This window comes from Rhamphochromis longiceps, linkage group LG20 (assembly GCF_057381845.1).
Source record: "Rhamphochromis longiceps isolate RC_006_pf linkage group LG20, R_longiceps_female_GT1.1, whole genome shotgun sequence".
Taxonomy (NCBI): Eukaryota; Metazoa; Chordata; class Actinopteri; order Cichliformes; family Cichlidae; genus Rhamphochromis; species Rhamphochromis longiceps.
In genome coordinates, this window is record NC_140576.1 from 32,557,258 (window position 1) to 32,580,782 (window position 23,525).

The 23,525-nt window shown below is 39.9% G+C and overlaps 1 protein-coding gene across 1 annotated transcript in view; it reads right to left on the minus strand.

Moving 5' to 3' along the window:
* Positions 1 to 23,525, minus strand: part of syt6a (synaptotagmin VIa) — a 50,830-nt gene that overhangs the window by 12,445 nt on the left and 14,860 nt on the right. Inside the window, exons 2-5 of the mRNA XM_085394344.1 lie at positions 13,185 to 13,575; positions 10,235 to 10,793; positions 1,287 to 1,407; positions 182 to 353 (exon numbers count right to left, since the gene is read on the minus strand). Coding sequence (XP_085250470.1) covers positions 182 to 353; positions 1,287 to 1,407; positions 10,235 to 10,793; positions 13,185 to 13,363 — 1,031 coding nt within the window. The 5' untranslated portion in view covers positions 13,364 to 13,575. The remainder of the gene's footprint in view (positions 1 to 181; positions 354 to 1,286; positions 1,408 to 10,234; positions 10,794 to 13,184; positions 13,576 to 23,525) is intronic.

A 23,525-nucleotide genomic window follows, 5' to 3' on the forward strand; every position in this document is an offset into this window, starting at 1 on the left:
ATCTCCCACACAAACACTGTTTTCCTTACATTTAGTTTTCTTGGTATCTGGTCAGCCTGATCATGACTGCTGTGGGAGCTTCATATGTTCAATGAAAAGGCAAATGGATAAAAATGTATCAGACAAAAAGCCGAAACATTTTTTCACTATTACTGAATGAGCAACTCAAGTATATACGTACAAATCATAGTCCATGACGGAGATGTGCAGGCTGACGTGGTCCATACTGTCCGGTGGGATGTCAAAGATGATGGCCTCGTTGTAGGTGGGATTCAGGGTGTTCTTTTTAATGCTCGTCTTCTTCTTTTTCAAACGTCTCCCATCACAGATGAGCGACACTTTCACGTAGGGATCTGATAGGTGAGAGGAAAACAGGATAAACAAGGGCAGAAAATGTGTCTTTATAGTTGAATATCATTACGTTTGGACAACTTCCAAGTTGTACGTCTCTTTCAGGAGCAGCCAGAGCAGCAATTATCACGAAAGCCTCTGGCAAATTTTAAAAACAACAAAGCTTCTGTGGTTACTTTGACTGCCAAAACATCTTCAAAGAAGTCCAATGAATACAGTGTTAATAGTGTTAACATGAAAGCAACACTGGGGGAACCAGGAATCAGTAATGTGCATAAACGTAGATGAGTGAATGTCTTATCTAACCAAAGACAAGGAGAGGCCATAGAAAACTGCTAAAAAGCATGACTGAGAGAGTCTCCTGAATGCTGATTTCAATTTTCATCTGTTAGTAATAAATCACTTTGCATGAGTTATTATACTACACTAATCAGATGTAAGCCACCTTAAAAAAGCCAGAGCATACAGCCCGATATACTTAAAGGCACGGTTCAGTAAATCGAGATAATGGCAGTCAGCTAAATCCACGAAAACTCCAAGGATTAAAATTGTGAATAACATAAAAAAAATTTAAATGTCATTTAAAACTGGAATAAAATTACCTCTTTCACTCCGAATTACACCTAAAGCCTGGCATTTAACGTGTAATAAATGTCACGTTTCATAAGTGGTATCAGTATCGTAGGGAAAATGTTTAATAGAAAAAGTGGAACAGCGGGACATTAAAATAAACACACCGCCTGAAACTATTTGCTGACATTGTCTTAATATTGCAAGTGCTGCTTATTAATATTTGCTGATATAAACAGAACGCAGCATTAGGGAGAGAGCTTTCCTTTGTTTATTTAATTTGACATGCTCACAATTGGATTCTCAAAGGAGCACCATTCATTTTGAGTCAGTGCAGCTGAAAGTGCAGGCACAACACAACACACCTGAGTATCCAGTGATGTCCATGGCCTTTAGGTTCCTGCACTTGATGACAGTAAGTGTGAGTCTGCCTGCAGTGGGCAGGTAGCATAGTGAAAACATGATCTCTCCAAGGTCGACACTTTCCTGCGGGAAAACAAACACGAGCACAGATGAAAAAAAAAGAATCTCTTTTAGTTTCACGTTGACATTCAGCCCGGTGCTTCGATTCAGGGAGAAGTGATGTACAATAAGTGTATTGTCTCTTACTGAAGGTTTGTTTCTGGGATCAATGCTTATATTTTGTTTAAAGTCGGCTCTTTGTAACCACTACAGCACTTAGACTGAGTGAAGCTAGGACTGCATAATGCACTACTGGGTTATCTGTTCTGAAGATTCTGAAGATATCTGATGCCCCGATTAGTCTCACAGCTGAGACTAGCTATCTATTTAGAGCACAGATTACACACAAAGATGCATTAAAGAGTCAATTTGATGCAAAATAATGCAATATTTCCCCTTATTGGTACCAAAAAGCAGCTGCATTGTGCTCCTGTTCTTGGATCTCTGCACCATCCATTTCAGGTTTAATGCAGCATATACTTTTATCATAAAGTACACTGCAGTTTGGAGGGCTGCCTGCATTTTCTTTAGAGTTCCTCTGTCTTTAAGATGAGATTTCTTTGTTAGACTGAGGTAGCAGAGAGATGTGAGGATATGAAACTGCAGTTGGATTTGAAACAAAGACGGCACTGCCCAAAAGGGAACTGTAAGCACTAGCAAGGAACCTTAAAGATTAATTTGCATGATGGAAGAAGCTAATAATTTCTAGACAGATACATAATACTATACATTTCTTAATTGATTGTTACATTATAAAAGAGCTTACTTAGACTCTACAGCCACCTTGAAGTCTAATTGCAATCCGTGTCAATATTTAATCGCTTGCCATGGTTCTATATTCCTCTACATACATTTTACACTACTCAAGCAGTTATTCAAGGCCAAAAGGGTCCACCCTGCATTAAGTTTAATGCCAGACATCTCTAAAGGAGATGTTAGTGGAACTTCAAAAAGCCTTTGATCAGTTTCTGACTTTGCATTTGCAAACGATTATGAGAAAAACAGTTGTGAATTATTCAGTGAATGAAAACCCAGAAAGCAGAAAACATGTCTTCTGTATTTTGCACGACTTGCACGACGTTCATCATTTTGAAATGTTTACATCTGTACAATTATAGAAAAATCCAGTACATATTTACTGTATCTGACATGTGCAAAGAGATTCTTGACTCTTTTATTTTTGGAGTAAAGAGTGGGACTCCACCCAACATTGAGGCAATGCCACAGGTTCACAAGGAGACAAATTAATTTGAGAGTCAAGTGCATTTTTCTATAAAATTAGTTAAACAGATTAGATTTGACCCGCTTTCTGTTTATCTGTACATGTAGATCTCATTTCCAGTGTTTTATTATGTGCACCAGAAAGTGCTAATGTTTCAGAATTATATTACTCTAATGTGTTTGGTATGACCTTACCAGCTGGTAGTTGGATTCATCTGTGTCCAATCAAAGCCCAAGTTATTAACAATGTCACCCGTAGAGTGAGCCACATATGGGGTGACTAATGGTGCATGGCTCATTTTACACTGAGGAAAGCACAACACAGACTGAAATGTTTGCACTTTTTGCAAATGTTTTTTTTTTGTTTGCTTCAATGGACCTTAAATATATCAAAAAGAAATATTTAAAATCAAGACTTGTGTTTGAACAAATTTCTTGTTCTCTTCGTCAGTCTTCTCTAAGTGCACCACAACATTTCATCAGTTTCAGCTAATTATAAAGCATAATTTATAATTAAAGCATAATTATGCTTTAATTAAGGCATATATGCCTATATATGCATATATAGGCATATAGGCATATATGCCTATATGCCGTTGTTTGTATTGACGACATATAGGCATAGAGGATGATATATAACATTACCTTGGACCTTTGACCTCTTCCTAAATGTCAAATACGATTTCCTAAAAAAATCTCCTTCATCTTTGAAACAATGCTTAAAATGTTACTGCCTATTTAGAAAAAGATACTGGTGTATGGTCACATTTGACCTCTGATCTCACTTTTACATTTTGCATGTGCCTTTCTTTCAAGCTGGCCCAAAAATGTGTTATATCTTTAAATAAAGTTATGGTGGGGCGTGGTCTGCAGCGTGGCTGCAAGGGAGGCGGACGCACCTGGACATAGAAACTTGGTCGGGTCTGTCGTGGATTTATTACAGTGGTGCCAAAACCCAGGATTGGGCACGACAGACCCGACAAAGTTTCCATGCTTTTCAGCATACTTCTTTTATTTATGGTTGCTGTTACAAACACGGCTGCAGCTTTTCAGCTCGCAACCAAACACACACATGAACAACAACACAAACTCAAGACCCAATATAGACTTTAAAGCCGGCGAGGCGTGATTGCGGATGCCGTCCAGGAGTGTCCGCCACCCTCGCAGCCACGCCTCAGACCACGCCCCATCACAAAAGTATTGTTAGAAGCCACCTATTTAATACATGTGGTAACAGGCTAAATATGTTGCAAAGAGTCCCAAAATGTGACAACAAGATAAACAGCTAAATGAAGTTACAGACACATGCGACCATATTTGGAGGAGCAGCCACAGACGATCTTACTCTTGCACTGATGTAGGAAGTAGCAACGTCTCATGCATCTGTATGTTTTTAATGAATGTATAGTTTACGTTTTGGATCATATTTGTGACCTGATCACCATCATTCCCCTCCATAGACATCCATCATCAGAGTTGTTGTTGTCTGGTATCAACGGCAACAGAAGACGAGTATTTACTTTGCCAAAGAGAATTGAATCTTTCACCGCTGTCAGAATTTAGATGTTTCCAGATCATTGCCAATGGCAATAAATTAAAACAGAGTACATCCAATTCACATATTAGGGTTCCAATGAAATGTAACCCAATTACACACGCAATCAAAGTGTGAATCAGTCTTAAAAACAGGTTTGCACCAATAAGAGCTCTCATAGTCGAAAACTTTCTAAGCACAGCTGACAGTCCTGCGTTGAGTCCCTGCTGAGCTAATAGTCTCAAGAAGAATGAGTGTCCTGTTATCTGTCCAATGTGTTATTAGCCAAAAGAGTATTAAGGTTAAACAGACCCCTAATCACCCTGAATGAGCTCAGTGAGAACAGCACTGATTGGCAAATCCCAACACGTCTGTCTGAGCGCTGCAGTCTTAACGTCTCCTCAGACATACAGCTGAGATTTGGCTTTCTGCGCTGCCAATGTGAGGGATTTTGTTTGAAGGGTGTGAAGGTTGAGCCATAATGTGAGAGCACAGCAGAAGTGTCAGACGTTGTAAAAGCATAAAGTGACACTTTGATTGTTCTTGTAGAAATGCAGGCTGTTTTGGTGCCAGTCAGTAACATCTGCACTGCATTAATAATTTCTCAGGCGTGTTTTGGCACTTTAAGTCCAAGTGTCTCTTTAGTGCACATTAAATTCTCTAAAGAACAATTGGATGGATAGCCTTAAAGTTTTTTTCATGCGATCAATCAAAAAACTGTTTAGATGTTTTGCTCAAAGCGAAAAGCCTCATGATGGCCGGATGAAAAGAAGGGAAATCACCACTGATTTGAAGGCCTAGAATGATCCCGGTGATTACTGAACTTTTCATTTTCGGTCAGTGCTTTGGTCTATGAGACTGCACTCTGAGACTTGGTGCTAATTGGCAAATGATAAGATGTTAAACTAGAGCACTCGGTTAAAGTTGTTTTGACACGTGTAATGGAGAACTCAACTTTTATAGATCACCCAGATGAGCATATCAGAAACCAAATATCCACTTCAGTCAGACTCAACACGCCAGCTCCCTGGTACAAAAATATCAGATTGAGCTTCTAGGTACAGAACTGTTAAAAGGTATTGAGTGTTTTCTTATTTATTTGCACATTTGTGACACTTAAATGCTTCAGATTATCAAATATGTTTTAATATTAGACAAAGATAACCCGAGTAAATAGAAAATCCAGTTTTTAGTGATTAACCACATAAAAAAAAAGCTAAGTCGAGTTTCACTAGCTGCACCCAAGCCTGATTGCTAGCAGATCTATTGAATCAAGTAATGACTTGAATAGAATCTGTCTGACAAAGTGATGTAGTCTTAAAGATCTCAAAAAGCTACACATCATCCAAAGAAGCAGCAGAGAAACAAAGTATCTGACATCTATCAGTCAGGAAAGGCTTATAAGGCTACTTCTAAGGCTGTGGGACACCAGCAAACCACGGTGAGAACTATTAACCACAAACTGGGAAAATGCAATGCGAATTGTCTGAAGAATTCACAACAAGTCAGGGTGCATGCCCATGTTCATCATGCTCAGCCTCCTTCAGCTCCACCTCTAGATTAAACCAAATGAATTTTTTTAGCAATGCAAACATGTCTGACACCGAATACATGTCCCGGTGTTATGTATTTAAAATGCAAAAACTGTATTCCGTTACAGTTACCCCTTAAATAGGTGATAATTAGAATACAGTTACTTTGTTGAAATAAATGGGTTACATGGCAGTCTTTTCTCGTTTCATATGTTAGGCAATCCCCTCTGTAATTTTGGTAATTCACACTTTGCCAGAAACCCAAACAAAAAAATAAGAGGCTCTAATGACTTGATTCTGGTCACTGCAAAAGCAGCTTTGACGATAATTACTATGCATCATCACTCTTGATGCTCTGCTGAACAGCAGGACCTGACCCTATATTTTACTGAAATACAAAATGGACTACAAGTTGGACCCACTGATTTTTGCCTTCAGAACTGCCTTAATTCTCCATGGCATAGATGTGTGTTCTTCAGCCTACCTTGGTTTTAACAAGTGGTTATTTAAGTTAGTCTTGCCTTCCTATAAGCTCAACACAGTCTAGCTATTCTCATCTGACCTCTGGCATCAGAGAACTGCTGCTCAATAGATATTTTCTCTTTCTCAAACTACTGTCTGTAGACCCCGTGTGGAAAATCCCAGTAGATCAGCAATCAACCACACCACATTCAAATCCATAAAATTATCTTTCTTTTCTTCTGAAGTTTCATTTAAAGTTCCACCAGGTGAACTTCAATATGTCTACATGCCTAAATGCCTAAGTTGCCAGTGAGTGTAGTCTTGTGCTTTTACTTGCTGTCTTGTTGTTCTCTCATTTCTCCTCTTTTCTCTCTTTCGCCTCAAACCCCAAAAGGTCAGCTCTTAGGGGTTGAGGCATGTGGCTGCCTCTCTCTGAGCCTATTTCAGGGCTTTCCCTGTTAAAAGTGAGGACTTCCTTCTTACCTTTGCCATTTGCTAGCTCACAGGGGATTCTCGGATCAATGGAGTCCCTCTTGTAATATTGTACAGTCATTACTTTGCTATATAAAGCACAGTGTTGTGGTAATATAAAAATAAAACTGAATTGAGGCTAAATAATTTAAACAACTTTCTTGTCATATTCTACCATAACGATGTTTTATTACAACGAATTTGGCTTTCAGTCCCAGTCAGAGCTAATAAATAATGCTACTTATCAGCCCTTTAAAGACCTTCCCAGAATAGCTACACTGAACACACATGAGAAATAGTCTGAAGTGACTAAGTATCTGGTCTCCTCTGGATTCTTTATAAAAGTCACGCTTGTGGGTTGATGTTATTGATGACTATCGCTCATTGATCTGTGAAGAGAGAAGAGCTGCTGGTTATTTTTTGTTGCTGTGCCTCACTCTGCTCAATACTGCTGTCTTTTCCGCTCATTAAGCTGCAGAGTGTTGTACACAGTCTCACATCGAACACTACATCATACTGTATTTGTTTTCTGTTTTAACTAAATCCTTGCACCATCTGTGCCTTCTTTATGTTGCCAATCTGGAATTTAATACGAGCAAGGGATTTTGTCGTAAAATCATTTGGTGGTTCAATAAAGTTTGTGTGCCAAGGAGAAGGCTCCTTGCTTTTCTGCCCTCTAAGCAATAATGTTGAGATTACTGAACAACCCCTGAAGAAGTCCAACAAGAGTGGGGGTGGGGCTTATGAGAGATGTGAGGGCTCAGACGAGGTGATAAAATGATGAAGGGTCCGAGGCACCTAACACAAACAATTTGTTCCTAAAAATGGCCCCTGGATGTTGTCAACAAGTAACAAAGTCAATAGAAAAATGCCTGCATGAGTGTGCAGTGAGTCAAAAATATTCTTTTATGGCTTTACATAAATTTTTATTCTTCACTTTGAAGCTCAAGGATCTGCTGGGGAATAATGATTTCTTGCTGCTAATTTATGTATTAGCCTAAAATGTAGTGAGGTTTTAAGCATTCTGAGCCATATTTGCCAGCGATGGTGGAGCATGACCATAAATACAGAGAGCTTCTCAAGGAAATCAGATCGTTTGTTTTGATGGAGCACTGAGGTGAAATATGAGCATCCAGAAGCCGGTAGTGCGCTTCATTTTAAATTCTATCATTTTTCAATCTTACATTTGCATCTTGATTGAACTGTGATGAAGATTTAAAATTAAAAAAAGATTTGATTTAGTCACAGTTGTATTATATTTTACTTTATAAATGCCACAGTGCCAGTAATTTGAACTAAGGGAGATATATATGTAAATATTACTAAGAAGAATCCACTAGATCAGGAGTGTCCAACTCCAGGTCTCTAGAGCCGGTGTCCTGCAGGTTTTAGATGTCACCCTGGGTCAACACACCTGAATCAAATGATTAGTTCATTACCAGGCCTCTGGAGAACTTCAAAACATGTTGAGGAGGAAATTTAGCCATTTAAATCATCTGTGTTGGATCAAGGACACATCTAAAACCTGCAGGACACCGGCCCTTGAGGCCTGGAATTGGACACCCCTGCACTAGATAGACTGTGCCCTCATTTACTACAGGGAGTGCAGAATTATTAGGCAAATGAGTATTTTGTCCACATCATCCTCTTCATGCATGTTGTCTTACTCCAAGCTGTATAGGCTTGAAAGCCAACTACCAATTAAGCATATTAGGTGATGTGCATCTCTGTAATGAGAAGGGGTGTGGTCTGATGACATCAACACCCTATATCGGGTGTGCATAATTATTAGGCAACGTCCTTTCCTTTGGCAAAATGGGTCAAAAGAAGGACTTGACAGGCTCAGAAAAGTCAAAAATAGTGAGATATCTTGCAGAGGGATGCAGCAGTCTCAAAATTGCAAAGCTTCTGAAGCGTGATCATCGAACAACAAGCGTTTCATTCAAAATAGTCAACAGGGTCGCAAGAAGCATGTGGAAAAACCAAGGCGCAAAATAACTGCCCATGAACTGAGAAAAGTCAAGCGTGCAGCTGCCAAGATGCCACTTGCCACCAGTTTGGCCATATTTCAGAGCTGCAACATCACTGGAGTGCCCAAAAGCACAAGGTGTGCAATACTCAGAGACATGGCCAAGGTAAGAAAGGCTGAAAGACGACCACCACTGAACAAGACACACAAGCTGAAACGTCAAGACTGGGCCAAGAAATATCTCAAGACTGGTTTTTCTAAGGTTTTATGGACTGATGAAATGAGAGTGAGTCTTGATGGGCCAGATGGATGGGCCCGTGGCTGGATTGGTAAAGGGCAGAGAGCTCCAGTCCGACTCAGACGCCAGCAGGGTGGAGGTGGAGTACTGGTTTGGGCTGGTATCATCAAAGATGAGCTTGTGGGGCCTTTTCGGGTTGAGGATGGAGTCAAGCTCAACTCCCAGTCCTACTGCCAGTTTCTGGAAGACACCTTCTTCAAGCAGTGGTACAGGAAGAAGTCTGCATCCTTCAAGAAAAACATGATTTTCATGCAGGACAATGCTCCATCACACGCGTCCAAGTACTCCACAGCGAGGCTGGCAAGAAAGGGTATAAAAGAAGAAAAACTAATGACATGGCCACCTTGTTCACCTGATCTGAACCCCATTGAGAACCTGTGGTCCATCATCAAATGTGAGATTTACAAGGAGGGAAAACAGTACACCTCTCTGAACAGTGTCTGGGAGGCTGTGGTTGCTGCTGCACGCAATGTTGATGGTGAACAGATCAAAACACTGACAGAATCCATGGATGGCAGGCTTTTGAGTGTCCTTGCAAAGAAAGGTGGCTATATTGGTCGCTGATTTGTTTTTGTTTTGTTTTTGAATGTCAGAAATGTATATTTGTGAATGTGGAGATGTTATATTGGTTTCACTGGTAAAAATAAATAATTGAAATGGGTATATATTTGTTTTTTGTTAAGTTGCCTAATAATTATGCACAGTAATAATCACCTGCACACACAGATATCCCCCTAAAATAGCTAAAACTAAAAACAAACTAAAAACTACTTCCAAAAACATTCAGCTTTGATATTAATGAGTTTTTTGGGTTCATTGGGAACATGGTTGTTGTTCAATAATAACATTATTCCCCAAAAATACAACTTGCCTAATAACTCTGCACTCCCTGTATGTCCTACATTGTCATCATGGTTTTCATGTCCATGTCCAAATGGATACTCAGGTAGGCTGTAGCATTTAAATAATCCTCAGTTGGTGCTAAGCAGCCCAAAATATTGCCCATACCACTGCACCACCAGTTGCCTGAATTCTTTGTGAAACAGTCAGCCTGTCTGGCACCAACAACCACATTAAAAACTCATCTTTCTTCCAAGTTTTAATGCTCATTTTTAACTTGGTCATCTTCCTTTGTCTGTATTCATAAATGTATTAATTTGCTGACTTGTTATTGACTGATTAGATATTTGCATTGATAAGCAACTGAGCAAGTTTATCAAATGAAGTGGGCAGTGAATGTTTAAATAAACTAAAGGATGTGTATCTCTCTGTCAGACTCTTTAATATCACATCACTTTCATTTACTTATTACTCATTTGACTTAGACTCTAATAGAAAAGTTTAAAAAGTCAATAGATTCTTACACTGGTGGCATACTGGATGTCCATCCATATGTTTGTCTCCCTGGAGAGGTCTGACGTCTCAAACAAGTTTTCCATCACCACCTCACCAATCATATCATGCCGTGAAAATCGATCAAAGTCAAAAACACTCATATGGAGCTTTCTAGCGGCCAGCTCATCATAAGGCACAGGAAACTGGAAGCTCTCACTGAATGTGGGGTTGAGTGTCTTCCGGTGGACGCGAGTCTGGAACTTCTTGCGGTCGGGCAGCAGGTAGACCTTCACATAAGGGTCAGATGTGCCACATAAGTCCTTGGCTGGCAGGTCTACTGCCTTGAGGATGTTGACAAGGAGAGACTCATTTTCATAGTCATACTTGAGGGAGAAGTTAATCTTGCCACAGTTTTTGCTGCTGTCGTTGGATGAGTCCTCTGATTCTGGGACCTTCTGTTGGTAGAGCTCTGGCTGGATACGTCCGATGCTAGTGGGCTTTTCATCCTTGTCCACCATGTAGTCATTTCCTAGGTCTAGACTGCCTACCTGCATCTGCCTAGGCAGGTGTCTTTTGAATGAGTTGTGCCTACAAGGACAGAAAAGAGAAAAATAATACAAGTGGGAAGGAATAGCTGTAGTTTGAGCTGTGGTAAAATGATAACATATTCTCATTTTCAACTAGTCACAGACTGACATTTGGTGAGGAAAGTCTTCCTGTAAGTTAATACAAAAATAACCAGTTTAACATCTCACAATGTAATGAAAAATGGCAGCCTGCAAAAATACACTGAAGGAAGATGGGACTGCAGATAGTAAAGTGACAACACCTCCAACCAGAAGACAAAAATAACAGTAATTAGTCATTTGCAGGACTGCTTTTTTAACAATTTGATATTACTTTTGTTTTTGACATTACTATCTCTTTTTTTTTGTTTAGTTAGGTTTAGATATTAAAACTATGAAATCAGGTTTAGAATATTAAATATCCATCCATCCATCCATCCGCTTCCGCTTATCCTTTTCAGGGTCGCGGGGGGCGCTGGAGCCTATCCCAGCTGTCATAGGGCGAGAGGCAGGGTACACCCTGGACAGGTCGCCAGTCTGTCGCAGGGCTAACACATAGGGACAGACAACCATTCACACTCACTCGCACATTCACACCTAGTGGCAATTTGGATTATCCAATTAACCTATCCCCACAAGCTGCATGTCTTTGGACCGTGGGAGGAAGCCGGAGTACCCGGAGAGAACCCACGCAAACACGGGGAGAACATGCAAACTCCACACAGAAAGACCCCGGCCTGATGGTGGAATTGAACTCAGGACCTTCTTGCTGTGCGGCAACAGTGCTAACCACCGTGCCACCGTGCTGCCCTATTAATATTAGGGCAGCACGGTGGCACGGTTAATTAAATATTAAATATTTTATACTAAAAATATTTTAGTTTAAAATTTTGCCTTCTCTAGGACAAGCACATATGAAAAGGTCTTTCACGTGAATATGGTTTCTCTGACATTTCCTTGGTTTTCTTAATTTCAAAGGTTACAGTCTCACCGTGTCACGGCATTTATTTCAGATTCTGAGCTACCCAAAGTGAACACTATCCGACTAACATGCAGGTTTAAAAAATGACAAGACTCCGTGCTTTTTAATGTGATGTCTATGAGTGTTCGGCATCTGACTCTGAACTAAACTAGTGTTGGCACAATACAACCAAATGTATCACGTTATGTCTTCTGCTATAGTGGCAGTCGATCAAAGTTCATTCTTGCCTTAAAAAAAAGGATGTGACCTGTATTTCTACAGTAAGTAGGCCTGTATTTCTGTTGTATGGAGCTATCCCTGACACCTGATGGGAAAATTTGAACAGGAAGTGTAAAAAGTTAAAGTTAAATGTACTGTGACAGCTCAGTGAGCCCCAGTGGTGTGAACATAAATTCTTATCCTTTAAAAATTATCCTGTCTGTCTTTTTATTGGTTTCTTTGTCTGCCAACCCCTCCTAAACCATCAGGAGTTGGCATTAAGTTGACCTGAAAGCTACATGAACACTGGAAGAAATTCACTTGTCAAGCATCAGTTTGACAGCTGCTCGTTTCAGTTGCCTAGGTAACCCTCTAATGTATTTAGTAACAGGCCACATGTCAATCACTGGTATCCTATGTTGTCACTGGTGATCGTTTCAATTGTTTACCTAGAAGATGAGAAAAGTTTATCCCGGGTTTTACCTACTTTGCCTATAGTAACCCGAGGGTTCTTATCTACATCAGATATATTGATGTCAGTACGTTCCCTAGTAATCTCCCATCAACTGGCAAAAGTTACTTGGTTTTAGCATTTATGTACCTATAACATCCGATGAAAGCATCTTATAACTTTAATTTCATGACAATAAAATTTAATTTATATCCATATCCACGAAAGCAAAATTATGCATGCCTAGCAACCACCTAGCAACGAGGTAAAACGACCCTTTAAAAAAAAAAAAAAAAAAAAAAAGCCTTTCTCAATGTGAATAATTGTCTTTTTGCATGAATAGGCCATACAATACTATACCATGGCCATGTATTAGTATGCATAATAGCTATAATAAATCATTGATGTTAACTAAATGGTAACGTGGAATTGTGCTTGTAAAGCTGCAAGTAATCTCTTCAAACTGTGTTATATTTATACTTCTGAAGAAAGTCTTATAGACAGTAATTTTAAGCTGGAGAGAGGTGCCTCTGAGGCAGAGTTTAGTATTCTTCAATGTTATTTATAATTTACTAATTTATTAAATTACTTAGAAAATGTTAATCCTTATATGTAGCAGTGACTTCCCCCTGGTTTACACACTTTATTCCACGTTAGATAACACCATGTCTTGAATTCAGCTTACACATAATCCTCCACATATGCACACATATTATAAATAACCACATGAGACAGTCTCATGTGTCATCAGATTTGCATGCACATGCATGTATGTGACTGACCGAGTGGAGGAAGCTGGTTCAGTTGTTTGCCTTTGCATGCGTTGTGTGCGGCGCAGGAAATGCTCCCTCATGGAGAGTTGCACATCAGTGGGGATGTCAGGAGAGGTATGGCTTATCTTCACCGCAGCCTCCAGGAAACCAATCGAGCCCATGGGGTCCTTCACCTTCTCTGTTGCCATGGTGACTGGCGTCTGCTGGGGGCTGGGTAACAAGAGTGGCGGCTGAAGCGGGCAGTGCTGTGGGCCAAGGGGCGGGCTGAGGGATGGACTGAGAAAGGGGGCCTTAGTCCGCCAAGGTACCCAGCACAGCTTCCAGGAGACAAATGTAAGAAGTCCCAGGAATGCCAGGCCACAGACCACAAACACACCGAGCAGGAGGCCAAAAGTAGCGTCTGGTGATGAGCCACGGGGGCCAGAAACAGAGGATCATACAATATGGATAAACAGATGGTGATCACAAGGGTGAGAGGGGACAGAGGACACAGAGAAACAGAAAGAGTCGGTTAGGACATGATTTTTCAAAAGGCCTGGTGCTAAATCTGGTTTTAATGAAAGACTAAGGACAGTAAGCAAAAACTACAAGATTCATAAATATTAAAGTAACCTCCATTTGTCTTCCTTTGGGTCAACAGATAAGAGAAGCATGGTAGTGTAAACGGAATTTAAATGTGTGCATGTGTGTAGTGTGAACTCATACGGGGATAATTTTCTATGACATTACACTCATTCTAGTGGTAAAAGTAATTATAGCCTGACAGATGATAGTAAAAAAACCCAAAACAAACAATGTAAAGTGTTTACATTTGTAAAAAGGCTCATGAGAAAAGGACCACGGTGCCAGGAGCCTTCCACTGGGATTCTCATCATGAAGCAGATAAAGCGGCCGGGCACAGTCAAACTCATTTATTTTATGGTATGAAAATGCTTTCCAGGGAACAAGCAGCATACAAAAAGCTGGAGATGTACCAGGAATGCTGACGAGCACTCTGCAAGGATTCACAGGGACCATAGGGGGGAAAAAAATTACTAAACACAGGAAACATACAGGCTGCATCTCTCAAATTTCCCTTTGGGGCATCTTTCTTATAGTAATTATATCTCACTATATGACGCTTGGAGTGTCTTCCACGTGCTTCGACAGGGATTGCTTTCAATTCTCCAATCTTTGCCTGAGTGTTCTTTTCCATGCACTGTGATTGCTCAGATTTAACTCGTGCCATGGAGCATCTCATGGCCTCTCAGAGGATGCTCTAACCCCCCTCTTCTCTCGACATAACACCACAGAAATCAGCGGCAATACGCACTCGGTTTACTATCTGATATTTACCCAGCTCAGCCTTTTCTATAAGAAACCTGAGGCGTTTGAAGCTCTGTTTACTCAGGGTTTTAATTTTAGAGACCATATGTAGTATACAAATAGTAATCAGGCAGCTAATGTGCTATATTTAATAGCAGTCAGCAGTCAGTATTTTTATGCTGTTTTGAATAATTTTAGCTTATAGGTTTATTTAAACGATTAAGTGAATTTTTTAAAAACAATTTTGTGTCTGTGTCCATTTATCATTTCCCCTGCATCTCTGTCTGGTGCTTTTACTCCATGTCCTTGTCTTTTTCCTCCTTAGAGATGGTTGGCCCTGCCTTTACTGGTTCCTTGTTACCTTATCAGTTCCTCCTGTGTATTTAAAATCTTGTCTTTACCTCTTTCAGTTTCTAGTCTTCCCACTTATCTGTTCTCCTTCCTTTTAACTCTCTGCTGACTCCCACTGAATACCTTCTTGTATCTTTAAGCGGTTCTCTAAAATCTGGCTGTTTAGTTCTGGTTTTCATTATACAATGACATCACATTTTGGTTTGTGAAGTCCCATTTTGGAGCCTTGAGCTGCTGGCCATGAGAAAGAATGCAGATTTAAGACACTTTACACATTATCTTCACTTTTCAGACTTCGAGGCCAGTCCAGTATTTATGTACACAGTATATACATTTTATGGTTCACCCCTATGTGGGTTTAATTTCTGCATGCACTCACCTTACCTGCTGATCCTTATTAGCTTTGTATAAAAATATAAGTATTATTTATTTATTATCAGTTATTATCAGTATTTTTTTTCTCTGGTCATTTACTCCATAAACCTCTTTGATTTCTTTTAAATAAGCTTTAAAGTTTACAATTGTTTTAAGAAACATGGAACTTTAATATTTATCTCTAAAATACATTAGAAGTATAAAGTTACAAAAAATTAAAATGCTTGAAAATAGCTTCTGTTTTTTTACGTCATGTTTCATTTTTTACTTGTCCAAAGTGTTATGGAAAAAAATCCCTAGAATCTGCAACCCCCCGTTTTGCACAAATTAAGAGCTTTGATGTTTAAAATTTCAAACTAAATGGAGAGTCCACTAAGAAGAATTTATAGCTTAGCCAAGCAGCGGTCTGGATTTCAAGTCTGGAGGATTTATGCCTGAAGAGGATTTCTTGGCTGTCCACAGCCCTGGCCTCTCTATGTCATCTGAAATTTCACACAGCTCCCCACAAAGCTTCATCTCAGCTGGACAGTCGTTTGCCGAGTCTTCATCCCCCGTCACGGCAAATTGAAGCTGACCCTGCACCGTGCAGTGAGATGTGCTGCTGCATGTCTGTCCTGACGATATTTCGCTGCAAAATATGTTGACAGGTAAGAAATTTCATTTGAACATGTTTACTCTGGTTTGTTTTTAACTTTTCCACTGCAGCAACACATCTTCAAACACAGGTTGACATTTGAGTTGGTGCCCAGCGCCACCTCCATGTTTGTGGGATGTTCTGAGTCTTAGTCATGTTAGTATTGATGAATTTTGACACTCCATTTATTGCATTTAATGCAAAATCGTGCACTAAATTTTAGAGCTTTGGGGGATGTAAATAGGAAGTCAAGATTTCCTGGTTTTAATATATTACTTGATATTTAAACCTTTATTCATGTTTGCGTTTTTGTAATTTGACATTAAAGCTATGGGGAATTAGCTGATAACAATTAGGTTTTATTCGAATTATCTGACATTAAATAAAATGCATAAAAACATCATGGCTTAGAGTCAGGTTTCAGGGTTACAAGAAGTGTATATTGTGTCATATTTGATAAGTTTAAGGGTTTTCAGTTATGATGAAATACAAATATAAAATGCCCTCTGGAAGGGAAAGTCACACTAACTCCAAATTCAGTTCAGTCCCCTCGACACACTTTCACTCCATTTACATGTTTGCATCAAGGATTCATCACATTAAGTGCTTTTCAGACCAAATAGCCTAAAGTGGAAGTGGATTATGAAGCCCTCCAACACAGAGTCTAAGCTTACTAACTACTGTGGGAAGGTAAAGCATGTGACTATTTCAAGAATGTCAGCAATAAACAAAAAGAAATGCACAATTTTTGTATATTTTAGATAATAAATTCCAATATTGACTAGAAATACCAATATATGAATATAGAAAAATAGGCTAATTAAAGAAAATGATAAAAACATCCAAATGAAACTGAATCGAGGCACATCTTCTAATAAGTGGTAGACATGATCTTAGTATGCTGATTACAAGGTCATCTCCAATCTTGCTGCTGTATTTCTACAACCCCCTTACTTAAGAGACCCCTCATGAGCTTCAAGTGTGACTCCACACACTAACGGAGTGAGAGGGAGTAAGGGCCTGACTAGAATTAGGCTTAAATAAGTGTATATCATGCCTGTAGGCTCTGATTTGATATTAGGTTTGAGTATGTATTTTTATACTGCAGCTCCAAGTACTGACCGTGTTGATAAGGGGGTCCGTAAGGCACACACAATATCTAAAAGTGAGCCTCGCTGTTTGAAAACCTCTTCAGTGAACTACTACTCAAGGTGACTTGTGTAAACACGCAGGCACACATGAGTTCTTTGTAATACAAAGTTCAGACTCAAGTATTTTAAAGTTCACATTTTCAACTCTGGAGAGAGAACTACACGAAAAACTCTAAACGATACTTCAAACAACCACACTTTAGACAAACACAGACAACCCTTCTTTGAGGAACTGGCAAAAGATAGACGTTTGTCCAGTCGGCATCTATTAACGTTTTCCAAGGTCGCATGCTGGCTCTGTTAATTCTGCTCACAGAGGTAGATTCAACTTCATCCTCAAACAGTAAGAAATAACTTATATTTAAAGTCTCATGCAAAATTTTATTCTCCCACCAAGGGCAGCTGTAAATTGCTTATGACTTGCAAAGATAGGCCTAACTAGAATAACGATGGATGTTATGCTTGCAGGGTCATCTCGGGAGGTCTTAGCAGGTAGTTAAAAATTTCTTAATATGAGTCCTACAAATCCGCACCTTTTATTTAAGAAATCTTTTGCTTGTTAGGTATCTGAGGTAAAAACAGTGTGCAGCACAAAGCACTTCACGAAGTAAGTTTATTTCATTTTTTTTATTTCAAACATGTGCCTTCACAATCATTACAAAATATCATTCCATTATTTCAGAATCAGAAACTTTATTGTCATTGTCATGAGAACAACGAAATTAAGAATGGTCCCCGATCATTGCATCATCCCTAGCAATATCAAAATATAAATAAAACAATAAAATTCAATAAATAAAATAGAATACTTAAAATACTAATAAGATATAACAGTAAAACATTCACATACATTCCCACACACATGCTTCAGACCGTGCATAGATTAACACAAGAGTGGCGTGATGGACATTTTTTTGTAGTATTCAGATGTGTTATTGCAGTTGGATAACAGCTGTGTTTGAGTCTATTAGTCCTTGCTCTGATTGCCCTGTACCGTCTGCCTGAGGGCAACAGTTCGAACAGGGAGTGGCCAGGATGTGAGGTGTCTTTTATGATGTTTTGGGCCTTTTTAAAACAGTGGGCGTTGTGTAGAACTTCCAGTGTGGGGAGAGGGCAGCCAGTGATCTTTTGGGCGGTGTTAATGATCCCTTGGAGTGCTTTCCTCTGAGCCCCTGTGCAGCTAGTGTACCAGATGCATATGCAGTAAGTTAGAACACTCTCAATGGTGGCTCTGTAGAAGGACACCAGCAGTCTCTGTGTGATGTTATTCCTCCTGAGAATTCTCAGGAAGTACAGTCTCTGTTGGGCCTTTTTCAGCAGCTCGGAGGTGTTCACACTGCAGGAAAGGTTCTCCTCTATATTGACTCCCAGGAAGCGGAAGCTTGCCACCCTTTCTACACAGTCCCCATTTATGAATAGTGGTTGGATCTCTGCCTTTTTCCTTCTGAAGTCTATTATGAGTTCTTTGGTTTTTGAAGTGTTGAGGAGGAGGTTATTGGCCTTACACCATGACGTCAGCTGCTCCACCTCGTCTCTGTACGTAGACTCGTCTCCCTTGGAAATGAGCCCCACCACTGTGGTGTCATCTGCAAATTTCACAAAGATGTTGCTGTGGTGGCGAGGAGTGCAGTCGTGTGTGTAGAGAGAGTAGAGCAGTGGACTGAGCACACAGCCCTGGGGTGAGCCAGTGCTGAGACTCAGGGCTGAGGATGTGTGATGGCCAACTCTGACTCTCTGTCTACGGCCCGAGAGGAAGCTATTGATCCACATGCAGGTGCTGTATGGAAGCCCCCATTTGTTAGAAAAGGAGTAGGCAGAAGTATATACTCTGCCAACAGATGACAAAAAAGTGGATACATATTTAAAAATACTTAATGTGCTGATCACTGCAAAAAAAGAGTCAGAAAGTCTTAGCATCTTGAAAAAAGAAGGCAACTGGACATCTTTGAGTTAATGAAGACACTTGGAGAGTGCCAGGTTTTTAACACCTATTGGGGTCAGAAGATGCCAAAGTTCACATTTTTAACTGAGAAGAGGAGGCCACTGCGTTTGTGTTTACTGTGAACGACCATCACTGAACAGAGGTGCAGTCCACAGATCCCTTCCCACGTGCTTCTACCCCACTCACACCTCGCCTCAGGTGACCTCAATAGGTCTCATGATGGGCGAGGGCAAAGTTTCACATGAGCAAAGGCCGTTTTTCCACCCCTTGGCTCATGTGATGATTCAAATGCCATAAACAGCCAATATTTGAATAACAGATAATAATCATGGTTTTTTTTCAGTGTAGAAATGGGATAGTGTCCTAAACACAGATGCTCTCTTTTGCATCACATTTTGCCTCACAGTTAATTTCTGAGTAGAAAATAATCTCAAAGCTGTACACATTAACTTTTCTGACCCTTAATGGATGTGATCCCTCTTTTTATTCCTGTAGTCTCAGTATCTCACATAATTTCAGCCGTGGTGTTTTCTGTTTTCAGATCATTTGCAGTCTCAGTGGATTCAGGATGGGCTGATGGCTTGCAGTTCAAGAAGGAACATAATAACACATTTCAGCCTGGCTCAAAATCACTTGACACTTCCTGTACTTGGCTGAGAGCAGACTTTGAACTGGACTCAAGCTCTGCCTGACAAAGTCTGCCAAAACACAAATCCAGACAAGAGTGCTTATTGAGGAAATGTTTGTGCAGTGATCTTTTCTTCCTATCACAGCTCCACTGTCACTTCTTGAACTTTTGCACTTTCTATGGCAGACGCCATGCTGGGTAAAGGTATAAAAAGAAATAGAGACACAGATTTTTTTTTTCTTTAATCGTCCATCTTACACCACTGTTAATGAGAAGGGTAGTTTTTCCTGTGCCTCTGGTACAAAAATAGAAATGACAAAAGTAATTTGCTGCTAATTTCTGAGTGCTTTTATTGTCTGCCAGTGTTGAGAAGATGTGACAAACTCAATGCAGAAAGCTAATGAAGCAGTGATAGTGAGACAGAGACAGAGAGCTGGTATGACTGCTTGAGGAATAGAGAGTGATGGAAAAGCCATTGTTCTTCCTCTCCAGACAGATGGGTAATGGAGCAGAGCTGCGTGAACATATTACTCCCTCTGGATACAACCTCGCCTGACACCGTGAGACTAAACTGACCTCAGGGTTTACCGCACTATTAATGATCACACCCACGCCAAAGAAGAGTGGACTCTCACTATCCTGCAGCCAATCAAAGGGGTCTTTTTGGGGTCCTTTCATGCTGCAGACGCCTTTTTCGCAATCAATACTGCAGCGGCTGACTCAGTCTCACTCCAAAGCTGGGCTTTAGGGCAGGTGAAAAGGGCAGGGAAGTGAAGTATGGAAGATAGGATGTTCAACTATGGGCCTTGCGTGAATGCAGCTCGAGCGCTTTCAAATCGTTGTGGCATGCTTACCCTTTCCCACAAGCTGAAGCACATTGAGGGCTGAGGCATGCAACAGGTTGCCGCTCTCTCTGCTGCCACTGTGTGCGTTTCAGTACAGGCCTAGTTTCTTGTTCGAATCAAGCTTCCTTTCATCAGATATTTTGTGACGGTGCCCAAGGGTTTTTTTGTTTTATTTGACGAATGTGCTTAAGGGTCTGACCTGGTTTCCATAGTTACGCAATAACTAGAGAAAGTATGAATCCTCCGTGTTTGCTTGCAAGAACCAATTAATCTCTTGCCCTTGTAGCTCATTGATATTGAAGGTGGGCTTCAGCCGTTGTGCCCTGATGCAGATTATGGGATTACTGAGGCTGATGGCTCTGTCATTTTTAAGCGAGTAAGATTGCAACAATAGTCTCAGTGAACTGAAAGTATTATTTTAAACTAAACCTTTTCTAGGCTCTAAAAACTTTATGGTTTAGATTTACTTGATTTACTTTAACTCATTCTGTCTTCACCCCACCATCCTTCTAATGGTGATTTTGTGGGTCTGACAAATTTAAGTTATGTTCCACCCTGGGATGAGAACATGCTGGCAGATCTTAAAACATCCTGCTAATAAAAAAATACATTGCTTTAAGTATTTAAATGACTGCACAGAAGGTTTTTGTTCTTTCATATTTAGTATAGCCAGTCACTTTTATTGCTAAGTAAATTCACACATTAAAAGGTATTTGGTGGATGATGATAAGCACAGAAGCGGTGAGTGAAAGGTAGCATGGTGATGTCTTAGATTTTCAAATATGAATGCAATAGAACAAAACAATATGCGAACTATATGAATAATATAAATAACTGCCTGTTTTATAAGAAGAGGGACCTGCACAATAAAGTGGACTCATTCTTTGCAGTCACAGTGGAAATTTAACCTGTTGTTTAAGTTATATGAATCATTATATTATGGATGTATGTAGCACAAAAATAGATGGAATTTAAATAAGTTAATGCATGAATGCAGGCATATATGAATATATAGGTTAAACCCTCTGGTCAGTAACATGTATTTATGCATAAACATGCAGATAAAACATGCAGGGATGCAGAAAAAAAGCTAAATAACAGGTTAGGGTTGGTAAAAATAAGCGGAGCGGTTGATGTATTATGTATTTTCATATTTACTTTAACATTTTCCTGAATTTGAGAATTTATTTCTGCACGCAGACACATTGCATTTACCCTCCACAGCTGTAGACTGAAGTTAGGACCACCCACCCGATGTTACTTCTGCATACTCAAGTCCTTGTTTTCTCCCCCATACGACAGAAGCAGATGTGATGTCTTCCTTCTGGATATGTTTCTAAGAAAACTGAAAATCCTCTAAAATGTTACTTTGCATTGACTTTTTCTTTTATTACAGCTTTTATTTCTGTAACGATTTGGGCAACATATGGTGTAGAGTCGACAGCAGAATTTAAAGTACTGCTTTATTGTGCCCCCTCGTCCCAGCAATCCTGTGGCTATGTTAACAACACAGATTGAAATATGGAATTTAAATAGGAAAAGGAATAAGCAGGGGTAAAAAAAAAAAAAGCCTTCTTAAACAGAAACCCCCCGAGATTTCGGGCGACGTCTGTGAGGATGGTGGCGAGTGCTGGTGCTGTCTGTGCCCCACACACTGAAATAACTCATCTTTTCTGCCTTTCACACAAGGCTATGACATCTGATATTTCTGTGGGGGAAAAACAGAAAAACTTCTGTCTTCATGACAAGATAGAAAAAGCAGTCTTTGGCGATTTCATGTATTTACCTGACATGACAAATTAATGTGTTTCTGCATCTTTCCACAATGTACAGAGATACCGTTTTCCAAGTAATACTGAATAACCTGCGGCAGCTTTTAAAACTAGTTTCAGCTCAAACATAAAGAGCAGTGAAGCAGATCTGTTATTAATGGTTCCAACTTCCAGAAAAAATTAAACTGGTTCAGGGAAAGAACACATTACACAACAGGTAATGACATTTCATGGAATTAGAAATGTGAGCTGACTTTGCACAGCTGATTTTAGCCCCCAATAGGCTTTGTATTGTACAATCCCCTTAAATTGTAAATGTTTCCCAAACACACTTGTTTCAAAGCTGTCACTAGTAGCTTCCCTGTCTGCTTTCCCTAAGGGGTGAAATAATACGCTCTAATCTTGATGTGGGTACCTCAGCCATTTTTGGATTTCTGTATCCCATGGTGTCGTTTTCAGAGCAATCGGAAAATCCCATAATCCTCCAGATCCCCAAATCCTAAAGCCCCGACACCACATGTGAAGAGGAGTTTAGGCCCCAGCAGACTCTGAGACTGTGGGAAAAAAATAACACCCTCACATTTTCTGTGAGCATCTTTTCACGCTAAGGTGGGAAAAGATGCTCATGCTTTAGGGAAAAAAATGTCTAAACCAGCCTCAATGAAATATAATACCCCTATTAGTCATTGCTTTAATTTGAATTGAATATTTTTACAGCAACAGTGGTAACAGTACAATTACAGCACCCAGCTGTGTTGGCAGTGAGACAAAAGGGGACAGAACCTTTTATAGACACAACACTTAGTTTCTTTCCTCCCTGAAGTGAGCTCGGGTGCTTTAAGTGGGAAAAAAGAAAAAAATAGTGAATATTGGGTAACATGTCAGAAGCATCAGAGCTGACAAAAGATTTGGGGCGATGCCGCGTCTCTGCTACATTCACTTAAAACCATTTGCCCCCAATAGTCAGCTCAATCACTCTGTATGGTTGACAGTTTGAAACCTGTGGGGCCAAGATATTCTGTCAACCAGAAATGTGTCCAAATACTTTAGAGCTGTCTGTAGGAGCAGGTGGTGGTTTTTGTTTTTTCAGCCTGAGTTTTGTCAAAATACGCCGCAGAGATGTCGTGTCCAGGAACCTGTCACTGTGAAAACACAGACAGCTCGAGGATTCGGCTGCTTTGGGACAGATTTTTGCCTCTGGAATGCAAAACGCCAAATATATTCCGCTGTAGTTATCCATATCATTTAAAGATTAAGTAGGACGCAGCTTATGCATGTATAATTTCCAAACACCTCCAAAGGATATAAAGATTTAAAATCTTTTTTAAATTCTATATTAACAAAGTA